The sequence below is a fragment of the Ictidomys tridecemlineatus genome, unplaced genomic scaffold (assembly GCF_052094955.1).
Source record: "Ictidomys tridecemlineatus isolate mIctTri1 unplaced genomic scaffold, mIctTri1.hap1 Scaffold_95, whole genome shotgun sequence".
NCBI classification, from domain to species: domain Eukaryota; kingdom Metazoa; phylum Chordata; class Mammalia; order Rodentia; family Sciuridae; genus Ictidomys; species Ictidomys tridecemlineatus.
In genome coordinates, this window is record NW_027526166.1 from 653,823 (window position 1) to 681,142 (window position 27,320).

The window sequence follows — 27,320 nt, forward strand, 5'->3', positions numbered from 1 at the left end:
TAGTTTTTGGCGGACACAACATCTTTGTATGTGGTGCTGAGGATCGAACCCGAGCCGCACGCATGCCAGGCGAGCACGCTACCTCTTGAGCCACATCGCCAGCCCGTCATATTTCTTAATAAATTAATTTTCTTGAAAAAACAGGTTCCATTTCACTTCCAGTCATACGTTTCACTTTCCATTTCACATAATATAAAGTTTATTGCTCTAATTGGCCTTTTTTCTTTTTAAAAGAGTTATTTTTATTTTAATCAACAATCTTGAGCATTTTATCTGATTTTTCCCCACTATAGATAGTGATGCAAGGAATATTCTCTCATGAATTTTATCTTTGTCCTTTTTTTAAAAAAATTTGTTTTTTTAGTTTGTAGTTAGATACAATACCGTTATTTTATTTATTTATCTTTATGTGGTGCTAAGGATCGAACCTAGGACCTCGCACATGTGAAGTGAGCACTCTACCACTGAGCCATAACCCCAGCCCCTGTCCATGTTTTTATGATTATTGAAAGGGAGATTGCTGGACTGAAGAATATAAACATTCCATGAAACTAATAGCCAAGTTTCTTTTAACTGATACCAATTAACACATTTACCAGCATGTGCAATCTTCCTAGTACTAAGAGTAAGCATTTTTAAAAAATATTTATTTTTTAGTTTTAGGTGGACACAGTATTTTTGTTTCACATTTATGTGGTACTGAGGATCGAACCAGTGCCTCATGCATGCTAGGAGAGCACTCTACCATTGAGCCACAACCCTAGCCCCAGAAATAAGTATTTTTTTTAATGCAAATTTCAGGGAATGTGAGAAGGAAAAGACCTTGGTGTTTCAATTTACATTGCTTTTATTACTAGGGAGGCTGAACATTTGCTCAAGTTATTTGTTGGTTAATTGCATTTTCTTCAGCTTTGCTTTCAAGGCCCTTTTCACCTTATCTCGCATTATTCAAACTTACAAATATTTATTAAAGCCTGCCAACTATCTTCTCCCATTCCAAACATATACCCACACACTAATCAAGCTAATCTCCCTATTGTTCCTTTGAATGTTAAGCTTTTACTTTGAGTGCTTTTGTTCATGGTTTTTCTGCTCCTAAATGCCTGCCTCTCCCTTCTTCTTAAGCTATGATGATTTCCATCCTTGGGTTCAGCCCAATGGTCTTCCTAAAACTGGTTTTCTGGAGAGCAGACTCTGGGGCTTCAGCTCTGTAGTAGTCCATACTGCCTTCTTCAGGCTCTGCCCTAGGAGCAGGCAAAGAAGATGAATGTAGAAATAGGCATGTCTACATTTGATTTCTGGTGTAAGTGACTTAGTCCCCTGAGCCTCCATTTCTTTGTCTCAGCATCCTTATAAAATGTGAATGACAATAGAGTCTGCCTCTGGAATTGTGAGGAGCAAATGTGATAAAGCTAAGAGGGCCTAAGGCTGGTGTAGAGGGCCTAAGGCTGGTGCTTAGTATATAGGAAACTCTCCTTTAGTACCCATTGTTTTAATTGTCATCTCAGCATTTTTTTGTTGTTGTTGTTCCATAGGACTCTCCTGTACCACCCCAGAGGCTGTGTACTGTCTCTTTCTTGTAAATTAGTTATGTACTCTCAAGTGAACACAAGGTTCTAAAGGGGAGGGATTGCATTTTAAGTCTTTGCATGTCCTAATGCACTATGCTGCTTGAGTATAGTTGGGTAGCTTTGGTAGTGGTGGAAATTAGAGGAAGGCAGTGATGAGGACCTCATTTTCAGCTTTTCATAAGACCTTTACTAGGAGAACTTTCTCCTGGGGCCTTTTAAAAAATGTTAGCTTTTGTTGCTTATTCAGCCAACTGGAGTTACTCAGTAGAAAATGTTTAAGAGATCCAGATTATACCACCGGATTTCACTTTTCCATATAGTGTTTCAAAGTGTTGTATTCATTAGTATTTGTCAGAGGGCTGGGGATGTGGCTCAAGTGGTAGCGCGCTCTCCTGGCATGCGTGTGGCCCAGGTTGGATCCTCAGCACCACATACCAACAAAGATGTTGTGTCTGCCGAGAACTAAAAAATAAATATTAAAAAAAATTCTCTCTCTCTCTCTCTCTCTCCTCTCTCACTCTCTCTTTAAAGGGGGTCCGGCGGATCATTGGAGGGAGAGACCACACAAGAGACTTACTCCATGCAATTGACAAAAGGGGATTTATTGGGGATCCATTCCAGCGCACTGGGGCTCTGTGCTCACTCAAGGAGGGAGAGCAGCCGAGAGCCCAGAGCAAAGGTCAAGCAGAGCTTAAGTACACTTTTTGGAGAGGGCGGTGGGCTTTGCATACATCAGAACAAATCATCATGAGGCGCGGGGAAATTGAACAACAACTCTGAGACGTGATTGGCAAATCCATTGGCGGGAACAGCTCGGGCAGGGGTGATTGGTCATTCCTAAGCGGGGTACACATTCAAACTGATTGGTTCGGGCCCTGTGACAAACTGCACAGGGCCCTAGGCTAAATGGCTAGTAGGGTGTAGTCTTAACTATCTCAGGAAGCTGGGTGTAACAGAGGAACTCAATAATACCTAATCTTTTGCATTTTAATTCAAGCCTTCCAGCTTAGAAACTTTACCCTTTCAGTTAATACCACAAGAAGCCATAAACTAAACCAGATTCTTTCCCCTTTTAACTTTCACATGCCCTGGATTAATGGCAATGTTACTCCCTCATTTACACCTGGTATTTCCTAGCATTCTCAAAAAGCTGAAACAATGATTCATGTTTAGTCACTGTGTAACTGGCTATTTTCATTTATTTAAAATAAAAATAACAAAAAATAGTATTTTCATTTATTTAAAATAAAAATAACAAAAAATATCCCGGGTAAAGATCTCCACGTATTTTAGCTAGTGACAGATGCTCTGATCAGTATTTCTACTTAAGTCAGGCATTTTTTACATACACCTCAAGCCTTGCAATTAAGCTTTATGTCTTTCCAAGCATAACAGTTAACCAGTAAACAAAAATATCAGCCTGGTCTGGCTTAGCTCAGTGGTCTTTTGATTTCTTCCAGTCTGTTTGATGTGGAGGTTTATTGAGATTTATCTACTGAGCTGTTCATAGTTTGTAGGGCTGGGAGCATTGACTATATTATATAAGATTCCATTAGTGACAGAAGAGTGTGGACAGTCTCTGCAGTGTAGATAGTCTAGCCAGTTGTACTGGTCATGATTTTGTTGAAATTTTTAAGACTGTTATCGAGCTTTTTATTAAATACTCAATAGTTTTTCTTATTTCCCAGTTTATACTCCAAGCCTCAAAGCAGATGTGCTTTGATTGGTTCAATTTAGTAGAAAGTTTCTTAACTTTCAGTATGCAGATTTAAAAACTTTTCCAGTTATTTGGACTAGTTATCATCAAGGGAAGTAAAAATAGAAATATATAGTAATCAATCATAAATATTGCTAGATGGGGAGGTAAACATCATTCCATTATATTGTTCAAGGTGGAAACAGCATTGGCGTATCCAACTTTATAACAAAGCCTGCAGAGGGCTTTCTTATACTTATCTTATGTATTCCTAATAGGAATGTTCAATATGGAAAGTATTATTGTCCTCATTCTAGATGACACACTTGGAGTTTAGATGATTAATTTGCTACATGCCTCATACCTAGTGTGCAGCAGAGCTGGTGTTTGAATTCAAATGTGACTCCTAACCCAGTTATTTTTCCATTACATCAAAGTTTTTTTTTTGTTCAATAATATACAGTATTTCTAAAAGTAACAACAGTTTTGCCAAGCAGTTTTCCAGTGGTTTAATCATGTCCTCTTTCCTGAGAAGTTGAGTAGAATTACTCATGTATACCCTGCAGGAGATAAAAAAAAAGTGTCATATTAGAGGAATAATGAAACTTATCCATTTTTTTCTCCTTTAGTTGCTTCATGTACAGAATTGGGAAAATACCTGTAGGGCTTTTGTTTGATTGAGTAAGTTAGGGGTTGGCATGAGCAAATGCATGTTAGCATTCATTTGCTCATGTAGGTTTATTGACGTACTCCTGTGTACCAACAATGTGCCAAACATTAAAAGGCACATAAGTGGAAAATCTTTGCTCTTAAGCATCTCAGAATCCAGCAGAGCAGATATGTTCCAAAGTACATGACCATAGTATGGTATAGAGATGGCAAGAAGAAATTTAAAAGCTTGAAATGGAGATAAATGGTATCTCTCAGACAGGCTTCCTATAAGAGTCAGGGTCTGAGCTTGAAAGATGAGTAGAGATTAGCTAGATGAAGAAAAACTGTGTGGAGAAAGTGAGCCAGGAGAACAGGTGTGGCATAGATGGGTTGGTGTGAATGTGTATCTTCAACCCAGGCTTTCTTGAGCACTTTAATGTGAGTACTCATTTAAAATATTGAGTCATGGAATTCTTCTTGTGGGATATTTTGCAAAGAACTGTGTTTTAAAGAACCCATTTTGGAAAACGGGATGGACCAAGTGGTGAGAAAAGAAAGTTGTGCTTTGGGGAAAATTGAGGCAGGCAAGGAGGATGGAGAGGGATATTGATTACAAGAGAGAGTATAATAGTAGATTTGATAGGACTTGATGGAAAATGAGGGGACCAGGGAAGAGGAAAGATAGTGGAGTTTTGGCTTGGATAGTTTCTGGGACCATTTGTAAAGGTGAAGATTTAGAAAGAACAGATTGTTGAGGGAAGATTTCAAGTTCAGTTTTGCAACTATGTTTTGAGATACTGAGGCATGTGGAGTGGGTCATATCCATTTGGCAGTTAGATATGTGAGTGGAGTCTGGGCTAGATGAAGGAGTCATCTGTGTGGAGATGATATACCGTACCAGGAGTGAATGAGATCACCAATGGGGTGAGGATAGATGCCAGGAGACATCAGTAAGTAAGTGATGTGTGCAGGAAGAGGATCTGTCAGCTCACAAGCATTTCAATAATCTAAAATTGTTTGGGATATGCTTTTCTGTTTCAAGATCCATCAGTTGTGTTTTATTTTGTTACAGAGTGCCTGAATCCACCCATGAAGGAAGTCTATTCTGTGGATTTGCCCTCTCAAGATTCAGGGTAGTCGTGGAGGAGGTGCTTCACCCACACCCTAAGCTCGCCAAGGAGCACAGTGTGATTCCCACCCAGCCCTTCTGAATTCAGTGGGAAAGGTGGAGCCATCTTGCATTGTTAAGTTTTTGAGTGTTGGGTTCCTTAAATGTAACTGGAGAAATAATGAAAGAGAAGTAAGTATTCCACTGGACTAAATGACTTCAATGGATTTTAATTTTCTCTATAAACTGTTATTAAGAAATTGTTTTGGAGATTTACTCCCTGAGTAGGATTAGCTAACCTACATTTTTCATTTGGATAAGTAGTTCTTTAATTAGAAAGCAAGATTGGAGTAATAGTTTCTCCTTGCTTTAAATAGTGTAGAGAAGATATGTGAAACTGCCAAATGAAGGTTTTCCTCCTCACAGTGTTGTGAAGCAGGGAAAACAAGAGGAAGTTATAATGTTAGGGGAAAGGGTTCTCTTCATCCAGTGTACCTGTTTTTATCTTCAATTCTGGAAGTCTTGATGGAAGGGTTTTTTACCCCCTTATTCTTGTCATGCTAAGAGTTGCATATTTTCTGGCAAAAAGTTCATTACTGGCTAGGAGTGCACAAGAAATCCTTTGCCAGAGAATTAAGCAAGCAGAAGTGTGTCAAAACAAATATTCTAGTTTGAAAATATAGTCCTGCAGGAGGGGCGGGGATGTGTGGGTAGTGGAGGAGGCCAGGGCATGTTCTAAGATTGAGTATTTATTTCATAAGAATTCTGTGTTCTGAAGGACTGTTGTTTGTAGGAACTCTGGAGGAATCAGGATTGTGCTGCATTAAATGTACTGATGAGCACGGATAGTTTTTCTGGGATTTGGGGTTTGCTCTTGTGTTTAGTGTGCAGCTCATATGATGACAGCCTTTACTATGAGCGAAACATTTTGATAACAGATAGCCTTTTAAATTTAATTCAAGAGGCATTTAACAAAACTTTTGTTTACATGGAAAAACTCTGAGGCTTGAGAATATTAAACACACATAAACAAACATGCACATAAACACCAGTCCACTTCATAAGCATTTATTTGGCTAGGAAATGCCAAATTTATGTAACTCCAATCTTAAAAGTATTTGTTGATTGATTCTAAAAAGCAAAACCTTGTTTTTCCTTCTAACTTTTCCTTCTACCTTTTCCTTGTTACTTTAAAAAAACATCATAAATGAATAAGAGCATAGACTGGGTAAATAGAAGTTTTGTATACTTCCTTGCTATATAGTTGCTCAAAACAACTACTAGAGAAGTCACTTTTCAAATTGGAGAAACATTTTTTTAAGTTAGCTGACATTTTCTTTTTTTTTTTTTTTGTCAGTACCCACTGGGATGGGTGTGGGCACTAACCATGTTAAGTAAGTTTCAAGATAAAAGTTATTGCTTGCAGAAATGGACTTGAGTTCTTCTACAGGATTTCCTGACTTACCTGCAGCTGACATTATTTTCTGAGAGAATTTTTAAAATATCTGCCTTGTAATATTGCAATAAGTGATCACACATGATAGAATGTATAGATAAAAATAAGCCCTCAAAATAATATTAATAAAATACAGACCCTTCATTCTTTTCTCCTTTTGGCAGATTTTAGGTCTGTTGCCATAAGCAGTTCAAGGAACACATGCTTGCATCCAGAGCACTGGGAGGAAGTCTGCCTGCACTTTGATTCCCTGATTTGATACACGTTAGTTACTGGAAGAAAGATGAATTAATGTAAATTTCTTTAGTTTTAGTAACTCAGAAGAGTAAAAAAATGTTGAGGGCTTGAAAAGATCATGGTGCACCATTGGAATTTGACTTTAGTAAATGTAACATTTGTTTTCTAAAGAATTATAACAACATACTTAAATTCCAGAACAGTAAGCAAAATCGCTTAAGTTCACTGACTTAAAAAAAATTCTTTTATACTGCACGGTTCTAAAATAAATACTTAAAAGAAACAGAGAACAAGCCATTCTATTTTGGATTTCATTTTCCTTCAGATAGAACAGCTAGAACAAACATTCTTGCTAGTTAACATTGCCTGTGTTTTTATGAAGTTAATAACTGACCTGTCAATCACGCCCTATATAAATACGTTAGTTTAATGCTTTCTGCTTTAGAAGCACTTTTATTTACAAGAGCTGCCAGCCAAGATTTCCAAAGGACTCCATGGGCTGTTTGCTTTGATCTGTTTTGAGGGCTGGTCTCTTTATACCTGTTGGTTTGCTCTTTATGATACCTTTGTGTAATCAGGTATGGGGAGAGCAGATGTGCAGAATAAACACATCTTAAGGAAACCAAAGCTCAAGAAAAATCATGTAATTATGAACCAACAGCTCTAGAAAAGAGAGAGAGAATATTTTCTTAAATCAACTTAGTTGCTATTATGAGAAGAGAATAGATGTCATGATATTCACCCCAGAGAAGCCTCAGCTTTTCTTTTAAATCTCAGCTTCTAATGGATGGAGGTTGTGTGTGTCCCTTATCCCTTAAATTTGTAACTTGCCGAGATGTTGCAGCTCTTCTCAGTTGTCTTTTACCTTTGACCTTTTTTCATTTCCCTAGGAAATGTTTACCACATGTCTCTATCCAAATAATCATTGCTCAGTGGGAATCATTACCTTTGCATTTTGAACTGGAAATGCCTTTTAATGTTTAAGGGAGGTTTCAAAACAGGAGAGCTTTGGATTAGTTGTTTTAAGATTTTGATTTTTGACTTCCCCAGCACTTGAGGGTATTGAATGCTTGATTCAATTTTTTTTAATCCTTCAGAATGCCATACATATTAGTCAGTGAATGAAAGAATGATGGAAATAAAGAGAAACCAGAGTTCTTGGTTCCAGAATAACCTATTCACCTTTCAATTAATTGTAGCCCTAACAATTCCTATGCATTATATTCACATATTACTTTTCTTTAGGAATCTGAATGTTTGGACATGTTAATTTGATTATTTTAGTTTGATTAAAACAGTTTCCCTTACTTTTTTTTTAAACTAGGAATTTTATCATCACTTAACTGAGCTTTAGGAGGAAACGAGATTTCCAGGCATTCAGAGCTCCACTACTTTGGGAGGTTCTCTTTATGCATTTTGTGTTGATTTCACTGACATTTTTTGGTCAGCACTTTTATCCTTTTGTAATACTGGCGTCAATTTTAGATTTCCTGTGGAAGTAAAAAGCAGGTATTTTATTAATCAGTTTTCTCCTTTCTTGCTCAGAAAACTTTCAAACTCTAGTCTTTTAACAGTTATTGCATTTTATTTTGTTTCCAGTTCATATTTTTTAAATACTGGTATCTCTAGGATAACAAAGTATAAAATGCAGCCCCAAATACCCTTGGTTCAGCAGCTTTCCTCAGATAATCACTTGCCAGAGTCAAAGTATTTGGTGAATGTAGAGGTATGTTAAAGCCAGGTTTTAAACTCTTGTTTCCTCTGCAAAGCCTTTGGGGTCAAAGGTGGGAAAGCTCTGAGGTTGCCTGGAGCCAGTGCACAGGAGCACAGTCTTAGTTGTGCTGCCTGCATTGAGGCAGAAGGGTATATAAAACTCTAAAGGGTATAAAACTGCCAAAATTATGGTTTAGCATCTTTGGGCCTTTGGTTGCAGAGCCCTTTGTCAGAAATGGTTGTTGTAGGACAGTCAGAGATCAGGCCAGAGAAGCAAATTAGGAGTAAACTAGGGCAGGACATGCTACAGACAACAGGGAAGAAACTGCCTCTACAATGCACCCAGGGACGCTCCTGAAGTCGCATGGGTCCACTTAGTTGGCAGATTAGCTGCGAGTCCCCTCCAGTGTTTTCCTTTTGCATTCATCCAAGGTTCAAACCTATAATTAAATTTTCTGAACAAAGACCCTATTAACCCACACCATCCAGACTGATGACTAACAGCTCTTCCTTCCAGGTACATAAAGAAACCTGTAATGCTTAAAGGAAAATAAAGACCCTAGTCAGGTTTGTGGGGGAGGGTGAAGTGATGGAGTAGGTGTAGGAGGATTAGATTTGCCTTTCAGAAGTCATTTTTTAGTGCTGTTTAAAATGGATCTTTCAGTAGTTATAGCTCTTATTCAGATATGTATGATTTACTGCATGATCTAAAACTTAGTCACAGTGATATGACTTTATTTAAATATCTATGAAAATATGTTGTTTTTTCAACTTTTAACATATTAAAAAAAATTTGCTCTACTTCTTTTGTGTGGACAGTGTAGACTTACATGAAACTGTTTAGGGAAGACCCAAACACAGTTCATTGTGATACTTCTGGGCCACATCATCAAGTGTCTTACCAGTAATTGGAAATAATTCATTAGTTTGGAGTTTGAGGTCTCCACAGTCTGGCCTGCTCTACACCAGAGCCTTTTGCTGTAGCCTTCCCCACCACGGCTGCCTTACACATCTCTGCCTTAGCAGTGTGTCAGTCTCTTCCTTCTCCACACATTCTCCTCTTTCTCCTTCAGCCTCGCATGGCCCAGGGAGAGGTGATTCCCATCTGTCCTTCAAGACTGAAGGGCACCTAGAACAGTGTAGGGCTCTTCTCTGCTTTTCTCAGTCTGCAAACATTCTGGTGAGTCCCACTCCTTGTGAAACCAGCCTTGCTGAGAGTCCCTCTTTGGGCTCTCCCCAATTGATTTGGCCTCCAGAGCAACAATCTACCACTTCTCTGGCTCTTAGAATGCCAGCCTTTCAATCTGGTTTGCATTTTTTTTGTTTTTCCATTCATTTCTGTCTTATTTTTTAAACTTGATTTAAAGTTCCTTAAGGCCTAGAATTATGTCTTTCTTATATGTGTGACTATGCTTCAGAGCACTTAGCATAGTACATAATACTGGCTTGTCAGTTGGTTGATGGATTGGTGTGTGTCTCAGTCCCAAGGGTTGATGTATTTGCTGTCTGTAAAGATAGTGAGCTATTTTCAGAACCACGGGTACCTTTGTACCAGGTTTATTTTTTGGCTTTGAACTTGGTAGTGGAGATGTTAGGCCCCAGTTCTGCCCAGAAAATCTGTTTTCCAAATTTTTGCATGAACAGAATGGTGTTACAGTCACATCCTGGAGCAGTTTCACCTGGGCACTGCCAACTCTTACTTATGCTGACTGGCTGACCTGTGTTGAGTGTTCCTCAGATCTTATTTCAGCTTTCTGGGTTATTTTTATTTTTAATTAAAGGAAAGCTTATTTCTAAGACTTTCTTGGACCAAAGGCAAGTGAATATTCATTAAATGTTTACTTTCTTGACTTTAATTTACTTCAGCAGGTGATAACTGAGGTAGGATTAGGCCTTGACAGTGATATGACAGGGTCCTTGTTCATGGTAGTTATTGACTTTTCCAGTATTAACCTTTTATATATAGCACGAAGCCAGCATTCTGGTGTCCAAACCATATAAGGAACTGGCTTTCTTTTAATTTTGTGTTTTGAGTTTGAGGAAGATGCACAGTATGCCAAGTTGGGACTTTCGAGACTTCAGTGCTTAACTCATTTGATCTGAAAATTACTGGTAAAATTATGACTTTTGCCAACTGTAAAACCAAGTCTAAGTAGTGAATGGCCTGGTATGACTAACACAACATGCTTTAGGCCTCTGAAAGCTTAGACCAGACTCTGAGAAGAGGTTTTCATAGGCAGTAGACAATACTTCACATTCACATAGCATCTTTTCACACTGATGTATTTATTCATTCAGTAAGTATTTTTTGAGCACTGGCTAGGAGCGAGGCATTGTCCTAGGTTCCTGGGATATAATGATGAGCAATCACCAAATATTCTACTTCTTTGCTATTATTTTGACGTTAATTTCTAGTCTGCTTCCTCTTACTAGAATGTCATCAGCTCCATGGGGAGGAGTTCTTTGTCTTATTCCCTGTTGTATCTCAAGCACCAAGGGCCAGGTCTGACAGAGCAGAAGCTCAGTATTTGTCAAATGTATGAATGAAGGTCTTCAAGGAAGGATTTAAGTGTTGCCATGAGAGCATGTGGGAATGTATGTTAGAGCACGTGGGAATGGTCTGGGGCATCAAGGAAAACACCCAGAGAAAGAAGTAGATAATGGCAGAGAGGAAGGCCAGGAAATGTTTGCCTGGGAGAGAGTGAAGGTGGGGGTGACCGCTTCTGTGTAAAAGCCTGGGGATGAGGTGTGCACAATGCAAGGAGGGACAGCCCGAGGTGAACAGAGGACCTTGTTAGTCAGCTGAGAGCAAAGAAAGTATTTCAAAGCACAGGTATAACAGGATTAGCTTTGTTTAGTATAATAATTTTGACGGCTGCATGGATGATACACTGTAGCTGGATGAGAAGTAAAAGTTGAAGACTGGGGACATCCATTTGTTTACTTGGATGGTTTTGTTTGTTAGAACAGTATTGAGTAAGATACCCAGATTTTGAAATTTTGTGCATCAGTATTTTTTTTTTTAATTTTGAAGATCAACATAAAGAATCTTTTTTCTTTTTGCTTCTCAGACTTAATACTTTCAATTGTCATAACTTCAGTTTCATTGATCTTTCTTCCTCCTATTCAAATATGTCTTTGAATCCCTGTAATGTATTTTTCATTTTGGTTACTATAACTTAGTTAATATTTCCATTTTGTTAGTGTATCATTTTCTTGTCTTTGCTCATGTCTTCCTTTAATTCTTGGAGCATCTTTTTATTTTTTGAGCCACATTCCCAGTCCTTTTAAGATTTTTTTTTAAATTTATTTACTTTCATTAGGTATATATGACAGCAGAATGCATTTTGATTGTATAGAATGCATTGTACACAATTGCAGCACAACTTTCAGTTTTTTGATTGTACATGATATATTATCACATCATATATATGTTATATATATATATATATATATATATATATATATTCACATCATATATATACATATATATACATGATGTATTGTCACATGTCCCTAGGATAATAAAGTCCATCCCATTCTACCATCTTTCCCACCCCCATATTTCCTTCCCACCCTCTCTTCCCTTCTCTTTACCCAAAGTTTCTCCATTTTTTACATACCCCCATATGGATCAGCATCCACTTATCAGAGAGTAGATTTAGCCTTTGATTTTTTGAGGATTGGCTTAATTCGCTTAGCAGGATAAACTGATTCTTTGAGCATCTTTTTAAATTTTTTTTGTAGTTGTAGATGGATAGAATGCCTTTATTTATTTTTATGTGGTGCTTAGGATCGAAGCCAGTGCCTCACACATGCTAGGCAAGTAGTCTGCCTGTGAGCTACAGTTCCAGCCCTTCTTTGAGTATCTTTAAGTCAGTTGTTTTAAGGTTTTTCTAGCAAACCCACCATCTATATGGTCTTTCTCAGGGAAAGTTTCTGTTGTGATGATGTTGTTTTCCTTTGAATGGGCCACACTCTCCTGTTTCTTGGGATTTTTCTTTTTTTTAAAATCTGGACATTTAAATCTAATAATGTAGCTCTAGAAATCAGATTCTGTCTCTTCTCCAGAATGTGTTGATTTTTTTTTTATTGTTGCTGTGCTGGAGATTAGCCTGAAGTATAAGTTTAAGTTCTTTTCAGTTCTTTTTCAACCTGCACCTTTTATTAGATGTGTGTGGGGACTTTCTAAATTTCCTTGTATATGTAGTTGCTTTTTTTAAAATGTCTGACTTTCAATAGGGTAAGAAGTAAAAAATGAATGGGTAGAAAAAATGAATGGGTAGGTTAATAAAAGAAAGAAAAAGGTCTCTGGCTCATTAAATCTCCTAGATTTTTCTTCAATCAGAGGAGGAGGAACTTGGGGGAGGATTACAACAATGGCTGCCTGCCCATGGGTTTGTGTCTCTAAAATCAGAGTTGTATCTGTCAGTAATCAGTATGTAGATCCTCAATTATTGGACAGAGTTCTTCTTGTCCTATAAATTTGTGCAGGCTCTCCCAAAGAAGATCTGTAGTTACCTGTCGTGAGACTGGTGCATAGGCAGGTGCTACAATGCTGTGAACTGAAATTGGCCAAAATTTACTACTCTCCAAATCTTAAGGTTGACTCCAGAGTTTCAAAATACTTACATTTGATACATTCTGCCAGTGCATTTGTTGTCTGAGGAAACAAGTTCCTGGTGTTTCTTACTTAGCTATCTTCCCAGAATCCTCTCTTCATTTTTTTAAAGAGTTTTATTTTTTATTTTTATTTTTTTATTATTTCATTTTTGTTTTTAACTATTGGGATTATATTTGAGTAAAGTAGTCTATTGCTTTAAAGCTTTAGAAAACAACAGCCTTGGACTAAACTAGTATGTTCATTCTTGTGCTTAACTCTTGTCTGAGCAGTTGTGACAGGCAGAGTAATGGCCCCTAAAGAAACCAAGTCTTAATTCCTGGAACCTGTAAACGATACCTTGTATGGAATAGATGGAGTGGGGTGTTTGTTAATGTAACTAATTTAAGGGCCTTGAGATAGGGTGATGTATTAGTCTATTTTTTTTTTGTTACTACAAAGAAATACCTAAGGCAGACTAATATTTGGGAGGCTGAAAGTCCAAGTTCAGGTGGCCCAGTTGGTTCCGCTTCTGATGAGGGCTTAATCGTGGACAGCATGAAATGGTAGGGAACATGTGTGGGAGCCAGAGATCACATCACCAAACAGGAAGCCAGAGAGTGATTAGGGGTCTAGAGATTGGGCTTGCTCTTAAAACAACTCTCAGGAGAGTTCAGGGTTTTATGAATTCTGGGAGCAGCTACTTAATATTAATATCTTTAGGACCTTCCATTAGAGCCCCCACCTCTTAAATAGTGTCTCTCAGCTCCCACCTTGCCACATTGGGACCAAATCTCCAACACGTGAACCTTTGGAGGGTAATATTTTAAAACTATATCCAAGCCATAGCAGGTGACTCTTTTGTATAATTTGGATGGGCCCTAATGTAATCACTTATAGACATGAGGTAGAGGGAGTCTTCAGAGAGAGAAGAGGAAAAAATGGCATGATTGCAGAGGCAGAGATTGAAACAATGCGACTTCTTATGGTTTGGATATGAGGTGTTCCCCAAAAGCTCGTGATCCTGGAATGTTCAGAGGTAAAATGATCAGATTATGAGAGTTGTGAGCTAATCAATGGATTAATCATTTGAATGGGTTACTAGGTGGTAGCTAAAGGCAGGTAAAGTTGGAGAGGGTGGGTCACTAGAGGTGTGCCCATAGGGATTATGTATTCTGTCCCTGGCTCCTGCTCTCTCCCTGCTTTCTGGCTGCCATCAGCTGAGCAGTGTCCTTCTGCTACACCTCTCTGCCATAATACTCTTCCTCACCTTGGGCTCAGAGCAATTGAGTTGACTGTGGACTAAAACTTTGAAACCATAAGCCAAAAATAAATGTTTTCTCCTGTAAGTTGTTCTGGTTAGGTTTTTGTTCAGGAAATGAAATCTGATTAACATAGCTATAAGCCAAAAAGTGCTGGCAGATACTAGAAGCTGGAAGAGGTAAAGATAAGATTCTCCAGTAGAGCCTCCAGAGGTGTCATGCTGACACCTTGATTTTCATACCATTGACTGCTGGCCTCTGGAGTTGTGTTCCTTATTATCAGCTTTTCTTTTATTTATTATTACTTTTCCCTGAAGTTTAACACAATGCTTTCAGTTTTATGACTATTTCACTTACATATTGCTGCATAACAAACCATCCCTGAGTTTAATGGCTTAAAATAGCAACAATTTATGATTTCTATATTTTTCTTGGCTGACTAGATTCAGCTGGGGGTGGTGGTGGTTTCTTCACTGTGTGATGTCCTATGGAATCACTCAGAAGCTGCATTCATTTGAGACCTCAACCAAGGTTGGAAAGACCAAGATGACTTCACACTTATGTGGCTGCAACTGGAATTGCGGGCATCAGTGACTGGGGACTGACCGGGCTTTAAGAGGATAAACACGGAAGTTGCCATGCTTATTAAGTCCTAAGCCAGAACTAACACAGTGTCACTTCTGCTGCTTTCTGTTGATTAGAGCAGATCACAAGGCATCCCAAGTTGAGGAACAGGGATGAAACAAACATACAGAAAGGAGGATTGTGGGGCTGGGGATATAGCTCAGTTGGCAGAGTGCTTGCCTCAAATGCCCAAGGCCCTGGGTTCAATCCCCAGCATGAGTAAAAATAATAAATAAATAAATAAGGAGGTTTACACAAGGGAAGGTAGGAATTTGCCAGTCATCTCCAGAAAGTATACAACAGACTGTTTAGAAAATGGACTTCAGCAAGAAACATTTTTTTTCTTTCTTTTTTTAAAATATTTTTTGGTAGTTGAACACAATACCTTTCTTTCTTTCTTTCTTTCTTTCTTTCTTTCTTTCTTTCTTTCTTTCTTTCTTTCTTTCTTTCTTTCTTTCTCTCTTTCTCTCTTTCTCTCTCTCTTTCTCTCTTTCTCTCTTTCTTTCTTCCTTTCTCTCTCTTTCTCTCCTTCTCTCTTTTTCTCTCTCTTTCTCTCTTTTCTTTCTTTCTTTCTATGTGGTGGTGAGCATCGAATACCCAGGGCCTTGCACATGTGAGACAAGTGCTCTACCACTGAGCCATAACCCCAACCCCTTCAGCAAGAAGCATTTTCTAAGAAATAATTTCTGGTGTGAAAACAAATCCATAGAAACTGCCTAAATAGAAACCTGCACACATGAGGCGTTTAAGAGATGCATGTTTTCTCTGGGTGCAGTGGTGTTTACCTGTAATCCCTGTGACTTGGAGGCTGAGGCTGGAGGATTACAAAGTTTGAGGCTAGCCTCAGCAACTTAGCAAGAACCTGTATCAAAATTAACAGCTACCAGTGAAGTGAGTGCAAATATGTTTCTAGGACTGCTTCTGGACCAGTGACTTCCTTGGCAAATGGCAGAGCACTTCCAGAACTAAAACCTTTCACTCCCTCCCTGGATATGGTATTGTGATAGCCAGTTTAGCCATTTGGAAATTCCCCATCTTGAGAGCAGCTTCTGAAAGGGAAGGGTTACAAAAGCATTCACCAAGTCCAGCAATTTCTCAGTCGTCTGCAGAGGATTAGAAGGGAAATGAAGAGACTGGGAGGACAGCTAATCCGTCAGCACTTAGAGACCCTGGGGCAGATCCTTTCCTGGGCTTCCTACATGGTTTGCCTGTAGCTGAATAAAGGGACTTCCTGGTAGAACCACTGCTTGGGTACAAGGGCTTGGTTTTTCTTTTGCTTTTTTATTGCTAGGGTTGAAACCTAGGACCTTGTGTGTGATGCTCTTTACTCCTGAGCTATGTCTCTAGCCCAAGGGCTTTGTTGAGTATGAGATTCTGACTGTGAGACTCCTGATTTCTTTCTAATCATTCTTTTCAGTTTCATTTCATTTCATTTAAAAGAAAATTCTTATGTAATTGTTATTCACTCCTTCTTTTACTCATTGCTGCTCTGGGGAATATGTGATGGTGTTGCCTAGTCAGAGGTAGGGATAGAATTCCAAGAACAGAGTCAGAGATGTTCCTCCTGGAGAGGTTCCAAAGCCAAATTTCTCTTTTATGAGTTGTTTCTATTTTTTTATTTTGCATTTGATCATATCCTTTGAAATGCTTGTGTGTGCTTTGTCTTCCTTTGTAAGTTTGTTTCCACTTGGAGGATGTTGTTTTTCTTAAGATGAGCTTGCTATTTTATCAGCAATCAGTGTGGCAAGGAGACAGGCCCTTTTGCTGATTTCTGTCCTCTGAGTTGGTTTTATTAGCCCAAATCTAGGGAGTTGCTCCGTTTTAATAGTTTATTTGGTTTCTATTTGAAACACCAACTGAAAAGCTCTAGGTTTTTGCCTTTAGCCATTGTTTCCATCTAATGACTAGATTTATAGTGTTTGCTCCATGGCCTGTGAATAAGTCCTGTCCTTTTCAAAGCTGGGCATCACCTATGCCTTTGCTGCTGTTGCCCAGCAGTTCCTCAAGCCTGCGGGGTTTTGTTTGCCTTCTCTAGTTTTTTCCTTTTATATCTTTGTGAGTTGCTCCATTGATCTTGGTTCCTGGGATGATTGAGAATGATGTGGGATGTATATATATATATAGGGACTAGGGGTGAATATACCTTCTTTTTCCTTAACACATTTTGCAAATTCTTTGTTTTTTTCATTGCATAATTGTTTTCATCATAATAATGCTTTTGTTATGAAGCATATACTTCTGGCATTTTAACTTTTTCTGTTTATGGCCAATCTAGGTTCTTTGACTGGGTTATGAATTAAATTTACATAAGACAGATTAGCAGGACAAATGCTATTTTAATTATGTGCATATACATAGGAGAGTCCCACAAAATATGAGACTGGGCCAGATGACCAAAACTTATGAAGTTTCCCAAACTCCAGAGAGGAACAGGGATCAGGGATTCTGGGGAGATGGGAACAAATATAGCAAGGTGAGAGGAGAAATTATATAGTGAATAAAGACTGTCTTGTGTGCAGATCAGCAGTGTCTCAGGTAATAAAAATTGTCTCTGAGCAGCCCTCTTCCTGAAATAGATCCTTTCACTAACGTAGATTTCCTTTATGGACAGAAATTATTTTATGAAAGCTTTTTAAAGTTATTCCTGTGACTGTAGTTTCTCTGAATAACCAGATGAAAATATGGCAGTGAAGCGTATGTGGTGTGGAGTGTCTGATCTGTCCTCATACGTATAGTCATACTCTTGGGTGGGATTCCCTGGGCCCAGCAGTCCTCCCTCCCGTTGTGCCTGTGTATCCTCCCTGGGGGGCTAGGGGTTTGTGCACCTCTTTCACAGTCTGGCATCCTCAACTTAAAGCTGCCTTATTCTCACCCTGTGTCCTGGCTTGTGTGTTTTCACCTATGTCTGCCTGTTTATCCCATTTACAATTTTTGGTTGTCTTTTCTCTTCCTGGGAGCTTGAACTTACAGAGGTTTTAGCTTTTCCCTTTTGGTTATCACTTCTATTGTTTTCATGAAGCTGCTGAACTAGTTTTGACCATATAAATAAACAGGTTTGAAATGGCTGTCACTGGAGTATTCACCCCCAGGGCTTGTTATATCTTGTGGTGGTAACATCAGTCTGTTTGCTTGTTTGGATGAAATCAAATTGAACTGTTTATAAACTGGTGAGACAAGCTTTGTCTATTTGTGTTTAAGAAAATGTCAAGCCCTGGCAGGATACTCAATTTATTGACCCGAATGATGATTCTGAATGCCATTAGATGTGGCTAATTGTGAGCTTCATGAAATTATTCTGTTCCCATCTTCATCCTAATTTCTTTCTCTTGGTCTGTCTTAAGGACTCTGTCCTTTTGTTTGCTTCATGCAGTAAGTTTGCATTGGATACAGTTGTGAACTGGACATCATACTTAGTATCAGAGAGACTGTGGAAAAAAACATTAGTTAGAATCTCTGCCTGGGCCCAATTTATCATCTGGTGGGATAAATACACAAACAAAGAGGAAGTTCAGTGTATGACATGCTGCAAGTTCTGTGATGGGGAGAGCACAGGATGCAGTGCAAAACCAAGGACAGGTACCTAACCCAGATGCTATGGTTTGGATGTGGTTTGAGCATGTCCTCTAGGGGTTCATGTGTGGGGAGCTTGGTCCTCACTGCAGCAGTGTTTACAGGTGGTAGGACCTATAAGAGGTAGAGCTTAGAGTGAAATCATTTGGGGGTACTGCCCTCAAAAAGGATTGAGGTCATTCTCCAAAGAGTGAGTTGTTGTAAGAGTGAATATGACCCCCAAATCACTCTCTGGCTTCCTTCCTGGTGTTTTAGAGAAAGACCTCTTATCACAACAGAGTTAGATTGAAGCCGGTGGTGGGAAGCAAAAAGGGTATTATAGCATCTGGGGCAGTAGCAGTAAGGATGGAGAGAGGTTGACTCAACAGACCTTCTGGAGGTAGAAGCAGCAAGATTTGCTGGTTGATTGTGCATGGGGTGTTTTGTTTCTGACTTGGGGAGTCAGATGGCTACTGGGTAGGTAACAGTCACTGAGAGAAATAAAAGGGCATTGAAGGATAGGTTTGAGATCAACCATATTAGAAAATTTTTCTTCTCTAAGTTTATTTATTCATTTATTGCCAAAATATTTTCTGGCCCAGTGGCATTTATGTAATATTGTGTTGTGTATCAGGAGGGACGTGAAGAATTGTGAGTTCCAGTCTTCAGAAATTCAGCCATAGTTGAGGTAGCAAGGTAAACATTTAGTGAGTGACTGTTGGGTCAGCAGTTTTCTACGCTCTCTCCCTGCCTCGTCCATCTTCTTTGTTTCTCTGTGTCCTGCTCATAAACTTTTCAGGCCAGGCACAGATTTACATTTAGATAGGAGAAATAAGTCCTGGTATGTGATCGCACAGTAAGATGACTATAATTAAAATAATGTATACATATTTCGAAATAGCTAGAAGAGAGGATTTGAATGTTTCATCATAAAGAAATAACTTGCTTGGAGTGATGGGTAGATATGCTAATCATCCTGATTTGATCATTACATAGTGTACACATGTAATGAATCATTGCATTGTATCCCATAAATTTGTACAACTCTTGTGTCAACTAGAATTTTTTTTACAAGGGAAACTTTCAAAGCCAGTAAAACATAAGTGAAGCTGCTTAGCTTGGCATTCACATTTTTAAGAAACTTTTGCCAGTCTACCTTTTCTACCTTCTCTTGTCACAAAGTCCTTTTGTCTTACATCCAGCTGGGCCTACCCACTTTGTTTTATCTTGTTTTTAATTCAGTGTTACTAGTATTTCAAGGCTCATCTTGTTTTCCCTCTTTCCCACAAAACTTTCCCTAACCTTTTTACCCCCAATGATATGTTTTCCAACTCTGAACTCTTATTATAAACATCATTCATTTGACCCTGACATATATATCTTGTTTTCTAAACAGATTTTAAGCTCCAAGAGCAGTAATTATCTTATATTGTTAGTTATCTCCCACAGGATCTAGTACAGTGCTCAATAGGAAGCTTGTAGGTACTTTTAAAAAATATTTACTACCTTTGTGAGAAAATTACAATCTAATGATAATTTTAATTAAGTAGCAAGTGAAAAACAACAGTCAGGATTCAGAGGAGAAAGATTCGTATATGACCTAAAATGGTACCATGATCTTAGCCTTTTAAAGTAAGACTGTATTACAGACCTGTATCCAGGTATGGTCACACTGCCTATAATTCCAGCTTCTCTGAGAGGAAAAGGCAGGAAGATTGCAAGTTTGCAGACAGCCTCAATAACATAGTGATACCTTATCTCAAAATAAAAAATAAAAAGGGGATGAGAATGTCCCTTGGTGGTAATCTTCCCAGGTTTTAATTCCTTGTACAAAAAAAGGGCAGACTCATAGATACCCCCAAACTTTTGAACTACGTCTACAAAGAAGCACTATTGTAAGTAGTGACTTTGCATTCAGTGTGGCCATAAAAACAAATATAGCCATTGTTACTTGGAATCTGTTATTAGCAGATTATCATTCTAAGCTCTGTATTCAAGGTGCTGTAGACTTTTGGATTTGAAAGTTATAGATGAGTGAAGTTTGAATTAAGTCCCTAAGATAACAATATCTCCGTGTCCTCTACCTCTTGGGGCTTTTTATAATACACATAACTGTTAATATTACATATCTTTCAGGCACAGTATGTAAATATTTAGCCAAGTCTTTAGGAGCTTTTGGCAGATACAGAGTTGAGATGATGCTCCCTGGCAAGCACACAGAGCTCAGCTCTTTTGTTTGTAGTAAAATGGAATCCTGGTCTTTCAAGTGAGCCGAACCAGAAATAGGGTCAACATTTTCTTACAGGATGGAGGAACCTAAGAATGGTAGTCTTGAAGAACACCTCCTATGTTCTCAGAGTTCTCAGGTGAAGTTAAAATTCACTTTAGAAAATAATTTTGGTTTTCCTTAAACACTGATAAGTGCATAGTTAATTCTTGAAAGTCCTATGCCATCTAGCATGGTGACAATGATTTTAACAGTATATAGTCGGTTCTCTGTATGTACAAGTTCTGCATTCATGTATTCAACCAAGGATAAAATTAAAATATTTTGGGGAAAAATGCATCTGTGCTGAACATGTTCAGGTTTTTCTTCCTATTAGCCCCTAAACAATACAGTGTAACAACTATTTACATAGCATTTATATTGTATGAGGTATTATTAATCATCTAGAAATGAATTAAAGAATACAGAAAGATGTACATGGGTTATATGTAAATACTATGCCATTTTATATAAGGCATCTATATAAAATGGCATTTCAGGACCTGTGGGGGTCCTGAAATAAACCTACCCACCATGAATACTGAGATACAACTGTGTACTTTTGAAAAAATGTTGTCAAAATCCTACTTAGCTTCTAAAATAATTAAAATATCCACCAAATGTTTACCTTTGAGTAATATACCTTCTTTATATATATATATCTTCCAAGATAAACTAGTTGGTAAATATTTGATAAGGTATTTGAATGAAGTAATTTACTATTTGGGACAGTTAGCTTTAATTCAACTGTTTTAGTTGAGTTAGTTGTTTTAGTTGTTTTAATGACTTCAATCTTCAATAGTAGTTCTGCAGCCCTTTTTCATGGCAGTATTGTGGTCAACAGAGCTAGTTACCTATCAGGACACTTTCTTAATCAAAGTGCGAGAATCATATGATCTGCACATGTACAATTGCTTATTTTTCTCTCTCTCAATCAAGAGATACCAGGCAACTAAGAAATGGCTTATTCCCTTAGACATTAATAATTGAGTCCTCAAGAGGACATGTCCACTGACCTTTTTAGTTGTATATGAAGAGTTTCTATTGGGCAAGTGCATTTAGAGATCCTTCTGTGAGTTGTGATTTTGATAGGTATGTCCATCTTTACATTGAGTTCATCTTTTGCTTATTGATTCATTAAAGTTCTTTATATATTTTGGGTATTGATTATGTAACTCTTAGATACATTTATTATAAATTATCTCCTTAATTGTGACCTGACTTTTATTTTTAATTAAAAACAGTTTTATTATGAGAATTTTCAACATATGTAAAAATGAAGAGAGTTGTATAATTGACCCTTACATACTCATCACTTGGCTTCAGCAGTTAGCAACATTTTGCCAATCTTATTTCCCCCGTTGTTTACCTTCTCATAAAGGAGATTGCAGATCCATGTCATTTTTTTTCCTGTAAATTTACTCATTATGTATTAATGAGTGATAAAGAAGTTTAAGAAGAAATACCACCGTCCTATGATCATGCCTAACGAAGTTAATAATTCCTTAATATTCAAAATTTCCCTTTTGTTCTATAAATATCTTTTTACAGTTGATTTATTGGGATGAGGAGGAACCGAAACAACTTCCACACATCGCTTTTAGTCTTTAAATTTTTTTTTCTTTTCTTCACTGTACTGGGGTTTGAACCCAGAGGCATTCTACCACTAAACTATATCCTCAGCCTTTTAAAAATTTTTATTTTGAGACAGGGTCTTAATAAATTGCTGAGGATGGCCTTGAACGTGTAGATCTTACTTTCTCAGCCTCAGGAGCAGCTAGATTACAGATGTGCACCACTGTACCCAAAATATTTTATAGATAGTATGTATGCTTCCTAATTCATGAACCCTTTAGATGCATATGTCATTTTTAGTAATGCTGAGGTTGATCAGTGGATTTATTGCAGATTGTGTCATCTTGATCTTTTTACAAAATTCCTTTCACTTAATAGTTTTAGTGTCCATCAGTAATCTCTGCCTAGACTCATTAGTTTTTTTTTATCAGCTGTTGTAAAATGATGATTGTATAATTGTATTTTCTTTCAACATGTATTAGCTGGATGCCCCTCTACCCATACCCTCCCAGTACTGGGTGCTCTACCTGACCTACTTCTGTAGACCTTTTTCATTTTTTCTTTTGAGAATCTCACTAAGTTGTCCAGGCTGGCTTTGGAATTGAAATCCTGCCTCAGTTGCTGGGAATATAGGAATGGGCCACTGCACCTGGCAGAATTCTTTTATAAAGGAACTATTTTTCATCAATTACTTGTTCGTATATAATGCAGGTTTTTTAGGGAATGTAGGAAAATGCTTTTATTACTAATTTTCTTCATTTTAACTTTCATAATATTAAGTTGCTGTCTTAGCAGCCTCTAGTAACCATATGGTCAGCAATTTTATGTTAGTGTCCTCAACTCCAGTAACCACAGGAAGTATGAAGAGAGACAGAAAGTACCTGTATGCTCAGTAGGTTGCATCACAGGAGTGGATCTCAGAGTTAAGGAACCAAAATCTTTTATAATGGGTAGTATACATGTCTGCCCTTTGCTCCAGATGGAGATATTCTGTCTCCTAAGGCTATTCATTACATAAACATCCTTGAATAGAGTCCAAAACATAAGTAGCCATTGCCTTACTTTTCAAGATGTGTAGTAAGGAGAATTTTCTCTCAATTTTATCCATCCCTCATTTCTATACTATCTTGATTTTTGCAGAATTTTCCCTTGAGTACGTCATGCTGTCAGCTCTTTTGATTAATTTGACTGACAAATTGGGACTAAGCCCATTTATTTTATCTCATACAACATTTAGTTTAGGTTACTGTCAACAGGGATCCAAGCAGCCGAATAAGTATAACTTTCAGTATAACATCAACCATGCCCACCGGCATCTCAGATCCAATCAGTTGCACAAATTTAATAAGCCAATAGAGTCTTTGGTTTTCTCTTGAATTTTCTGTATTGACCTTTCCACTTAGCCCAAGGCATTAATCCAGATAGCTTAAAATGTATTAGTGATTGCACAGGGTTTGTCTTAACATGTAAATTGGAAGTCAAGGACAGTTTTTCATCCATAAGAACCCTGTTCATGATTTGAAGCAAACCTGAGTGACCTCAGTTGAGGTACAATGAAGACTTCAGTTGAAGTCAGATGACAAATATGTTGTTTTTTAATTTTTTAAAAAAACATGTTTTTTTAATTGGAGGACTCTCATAGTAGTATGTGTAAAAATTGAGTGACTTACATCTTTAGGAAGCTTCTGTGAATAACCAGCATGGCCTTGTTTTGAAGTCATCTTCACAATCATTGGAGGGCACATGATCAACTGGTGGCATTCCCTTAAACATTTGAAAGTCTTTTACAACTGCGCCTAAGTGCATATTTTGAGGAGTGAGGCAAGTTAATGCCTGCTTTCGAAAAAGAAATACAATCCCAGGACACGCATGATGCCCCTGTAAAAAGATAGCATTTGGACTTTTTGGAGCTCTCCAGGATCCTTCCAACATTACCTAACAACAAGCTCTAAATAACAAAAAACTTTAGAGTTTATCAGTGAGTCCAAGTAATTAATTCTAGTCTTTGGATTTGGAGATACTGCTTGTAGGTGGTATGTCTAAGTTGTTTTGTTATACCACCAGCTGAGAGGCATTCACCTCCCTCAGACAGTGCTTGAGTGGTGGCCTCAGAAAAGGGGAAGACATCTGGAGTTTTTGACAGGTGTTTTGCATAGAAGGGTCAGCCATTGGAGGCAGGGCCATTATGTAGTTTTTGATAGATTTTTCAGTAAGGTTAAGGGGAAAGGAAGTCAAATTGTGAGCAGATGGAGGATGACAGACCCAGCAGGTGAATTTAAAGTGGTCACAACAGTTTGGGAGAGACATAGCAGAGCATTTTCCTAGGTGAGGAAGACTGTAGGGGCAGTTTCTTTCTTATTTTTTTTAATTATTAAAGATATTTATGGTCTAGGGTTGTGGCTGAGCTTTAAGACTCTTGCCTAGCATGTGTGAGGCTCGGGTTTGATCCTTAGCACCACATAAAAATAAATAAATAAAATAATATAAAGGTATTATGTTCAATTACAACTAAAAAAAATTAAAAGAGATATTTATTATTCCTGATTGCATAATATAGGTATAAGTGCCAGCTACAGAGTTTCTGTTTTGTGCTCTGAGTTATATGTATGAGAACCCTACACTTTCTTCTCATTACAGTCTGTGTCCGTACCTGCTAATCTAAATCCAGCAAGGAATTTATATGGTGTGACACAGTTGACTTTATAGAGGATGCTTCTTTTTGCTGCATCTGTTTAAAATTTTTCTTCCACGATGTCTGTTTTCTGCTTTTCCTCTTTTTGGAAACTGATTTTTTTTCCTCCTGAAGCAGTTTCAAATGACACAGAACATTGGCATTCTTCCTTCTGTTGTATCTTCTAGGTTCAGGGATGTTCCCCTCCCAGGTGTCCAAGTTGTTCTCCCTCTACCTCCAGAGAATCAACTGCCCCACTTCGTAGCGTCACCTTTCCCCCATCATTCTCTACTGCAGCAAGGCTTTTTGTCTGGAATGGTCATGTACAAGAGGGGCAAGAAACTTTTATAAAACTCCACTTTATCCCACTAGGGCTACCAAAGGATCAAGGAATGAATCAGCAGCGTACTCAAAAAAGTGGTTATTATCTTATGATACAAAACTCAGCCTCGGGAGAATTCAGATGTGGTTGAACAGAATGAAGTTTGAGTCTTCTGTACACCCTTTGGCTAGAGTATGCAGAGGATGTACCAACTAGGCTGTCTCAGGATATCCTTACTGGAAAAAAAGAAGCAGGCCAGGAATAATCAGGACAGAGCCATAAATTTCCAAAATAGGGAAAAACTTTATTTATTATTTGTTATTTTACTTTATGGCTGTTTTTGAGTCTTCAATTCAATGGAATTTAATTTTATATATAGTAAGAGGGCAGGATCCAATTTTAATTTTGTTAGATAATCTATTACCATACCATCCTTTTCTATAATCTGCAGTATCAGCTTTTCTATTAATCAAGTTTCCATGTATGTGTCTGTCCTTGTCTCTTGATCCTTTTTTATTGGCTTAATAATTGTCCCCACACTGTCCTAATTACTAAACTTTTCTAATATTTCTGGCTATCTGATTGGTGAGTCTTCCAACCTTGTTTTTTAAAATTATCTTTGCTTTTCTTAATTCTTATCCCTTGGTGTGTCTATATTAATTTTGGAATCTGCTTTTGTTAGATCACTTTCTCTCTCTCTTTCTCTCTCTCTCTCTCTCTCTCTCTCTCTCTCTCTCTCTCACACACACACACACACACACACACACACACCCATTACTGTTTATATTGGAATTGCATTGTCTTTATAACCAACTTGGGGAGAATTTCATCTTTATAATATTAAATCTTTTAAGCCATGAGCACAGCACACCTCTCCTGTTTGAGGAACATCTCCTTAAAAACATGATATACTAGTGCAGGGGGGGGGGGAAGAACCTGACTTCTCTGTCACCCTATACACAAAAGTTAATTTTAGATGGATCATAGACCTCAACATAAAAGCTAAATCCATAAAGGTTCTAGAAGAAAACAAGAAATGTTTTACTTTGAAGTAGGCAGAGATTTCTTAGGCCATGAAAAGCATGAGACATAAAGGGAGGAAAAGAAGGTAAAGTATTAGACTTTACCAAATATCTAAAAACCTCTGCTTATCAAAAGATTTAAGGAAGAAAATAAGTTAGCAAACTACAAACTAGGAGAAAGTATATGCAGTGCATAATTATGACTATATAAGAAAGGAAAGAAGCAACCTGTTTTTAAAATGGACAAAAATCTTGAATAATGTTAGTCAGCATCTATATATCAGAGAGAACATTTGACATTTGGTTTGGGTGAATTGGCTTATTTCATTTAGCATGATAATATCCATTTCTATCCATATACCAGCAAATGCCATAATTTCATTCTTCTTTATGACTAATATTCCATTGTGTATATGTAACACATTTTTTTTATCCATTCATCTGTTGAAGGATACCTAGGTTGGTTCCATAGCTTAGCTATTATGAATTGAGTTTTTGTAAACATTGATATGGCTGTGTCACTATGGTATGCTGATTTTAAGTCTTTTGGATATATGCTGAAGAGTGGGATGACTGGGTCAAATGGTGGTTCCACTGTAAGTTTTCTGAGGAATCTTCATACTGTTTCCAATAGTGGTTGCACCAATTTGCAGTGCCACCAGCAATGTATGAGTGTACCTTTTTCTCTATATCTTCACCAACATTTATTGTTACTTATATTCTTGATAATTGCCATTCAGTCAGGGACCATTTTATTTCACTGACTACATTTGGCAATGTCTGGAAATATTTTGATTGTCATGATTGGAAGGAGGAGTGTCATGCTATTGGCATCTATTTGGTAGAGGCCACAGAGGCTGCAGGGCACAGGACATAAATAGCCTGCAGTGCACAGGATGTTGCTCCGAACTGCCCACCAAAACATAGGGTTATTTGGTCCAAAATGATTAGTACCAAGGTTGGGAAACCTTGTTCTAGAACCTACCCTTATCACCAA

At 37.8% G+C, this 27,320-nt stretch overlaps 1 protein-coding gene across 2 annotated transcripts in view; it reads left to right on the top strand.

Annotated features, from left to right (window-relative positions):
- LOC144374913 (tRNA (32-2'-O)-methyltransferase regulator THADA-like) overlaps positions 1-27,320 on the top strand; it is a 74,442-nt gene that overhangs the window by 27,355 nt on the left and 19,767 nt on the right. For both annotated transcript variants that reach the window (XM_078037651.1, XM_078037650.1), the window contains exon 4: positions 4,991-5,218. In XM_078037651.1, the coding sequence (XP_077893777.1) occupies positions 5,208-5,218 (11 nt within the window). In that variant the 5' untranslated portion in view covers positions 4,991-5,207. The remainder of the gene's footprint in view (positions 1-4,990; positions 5,219-27,320) is intronic.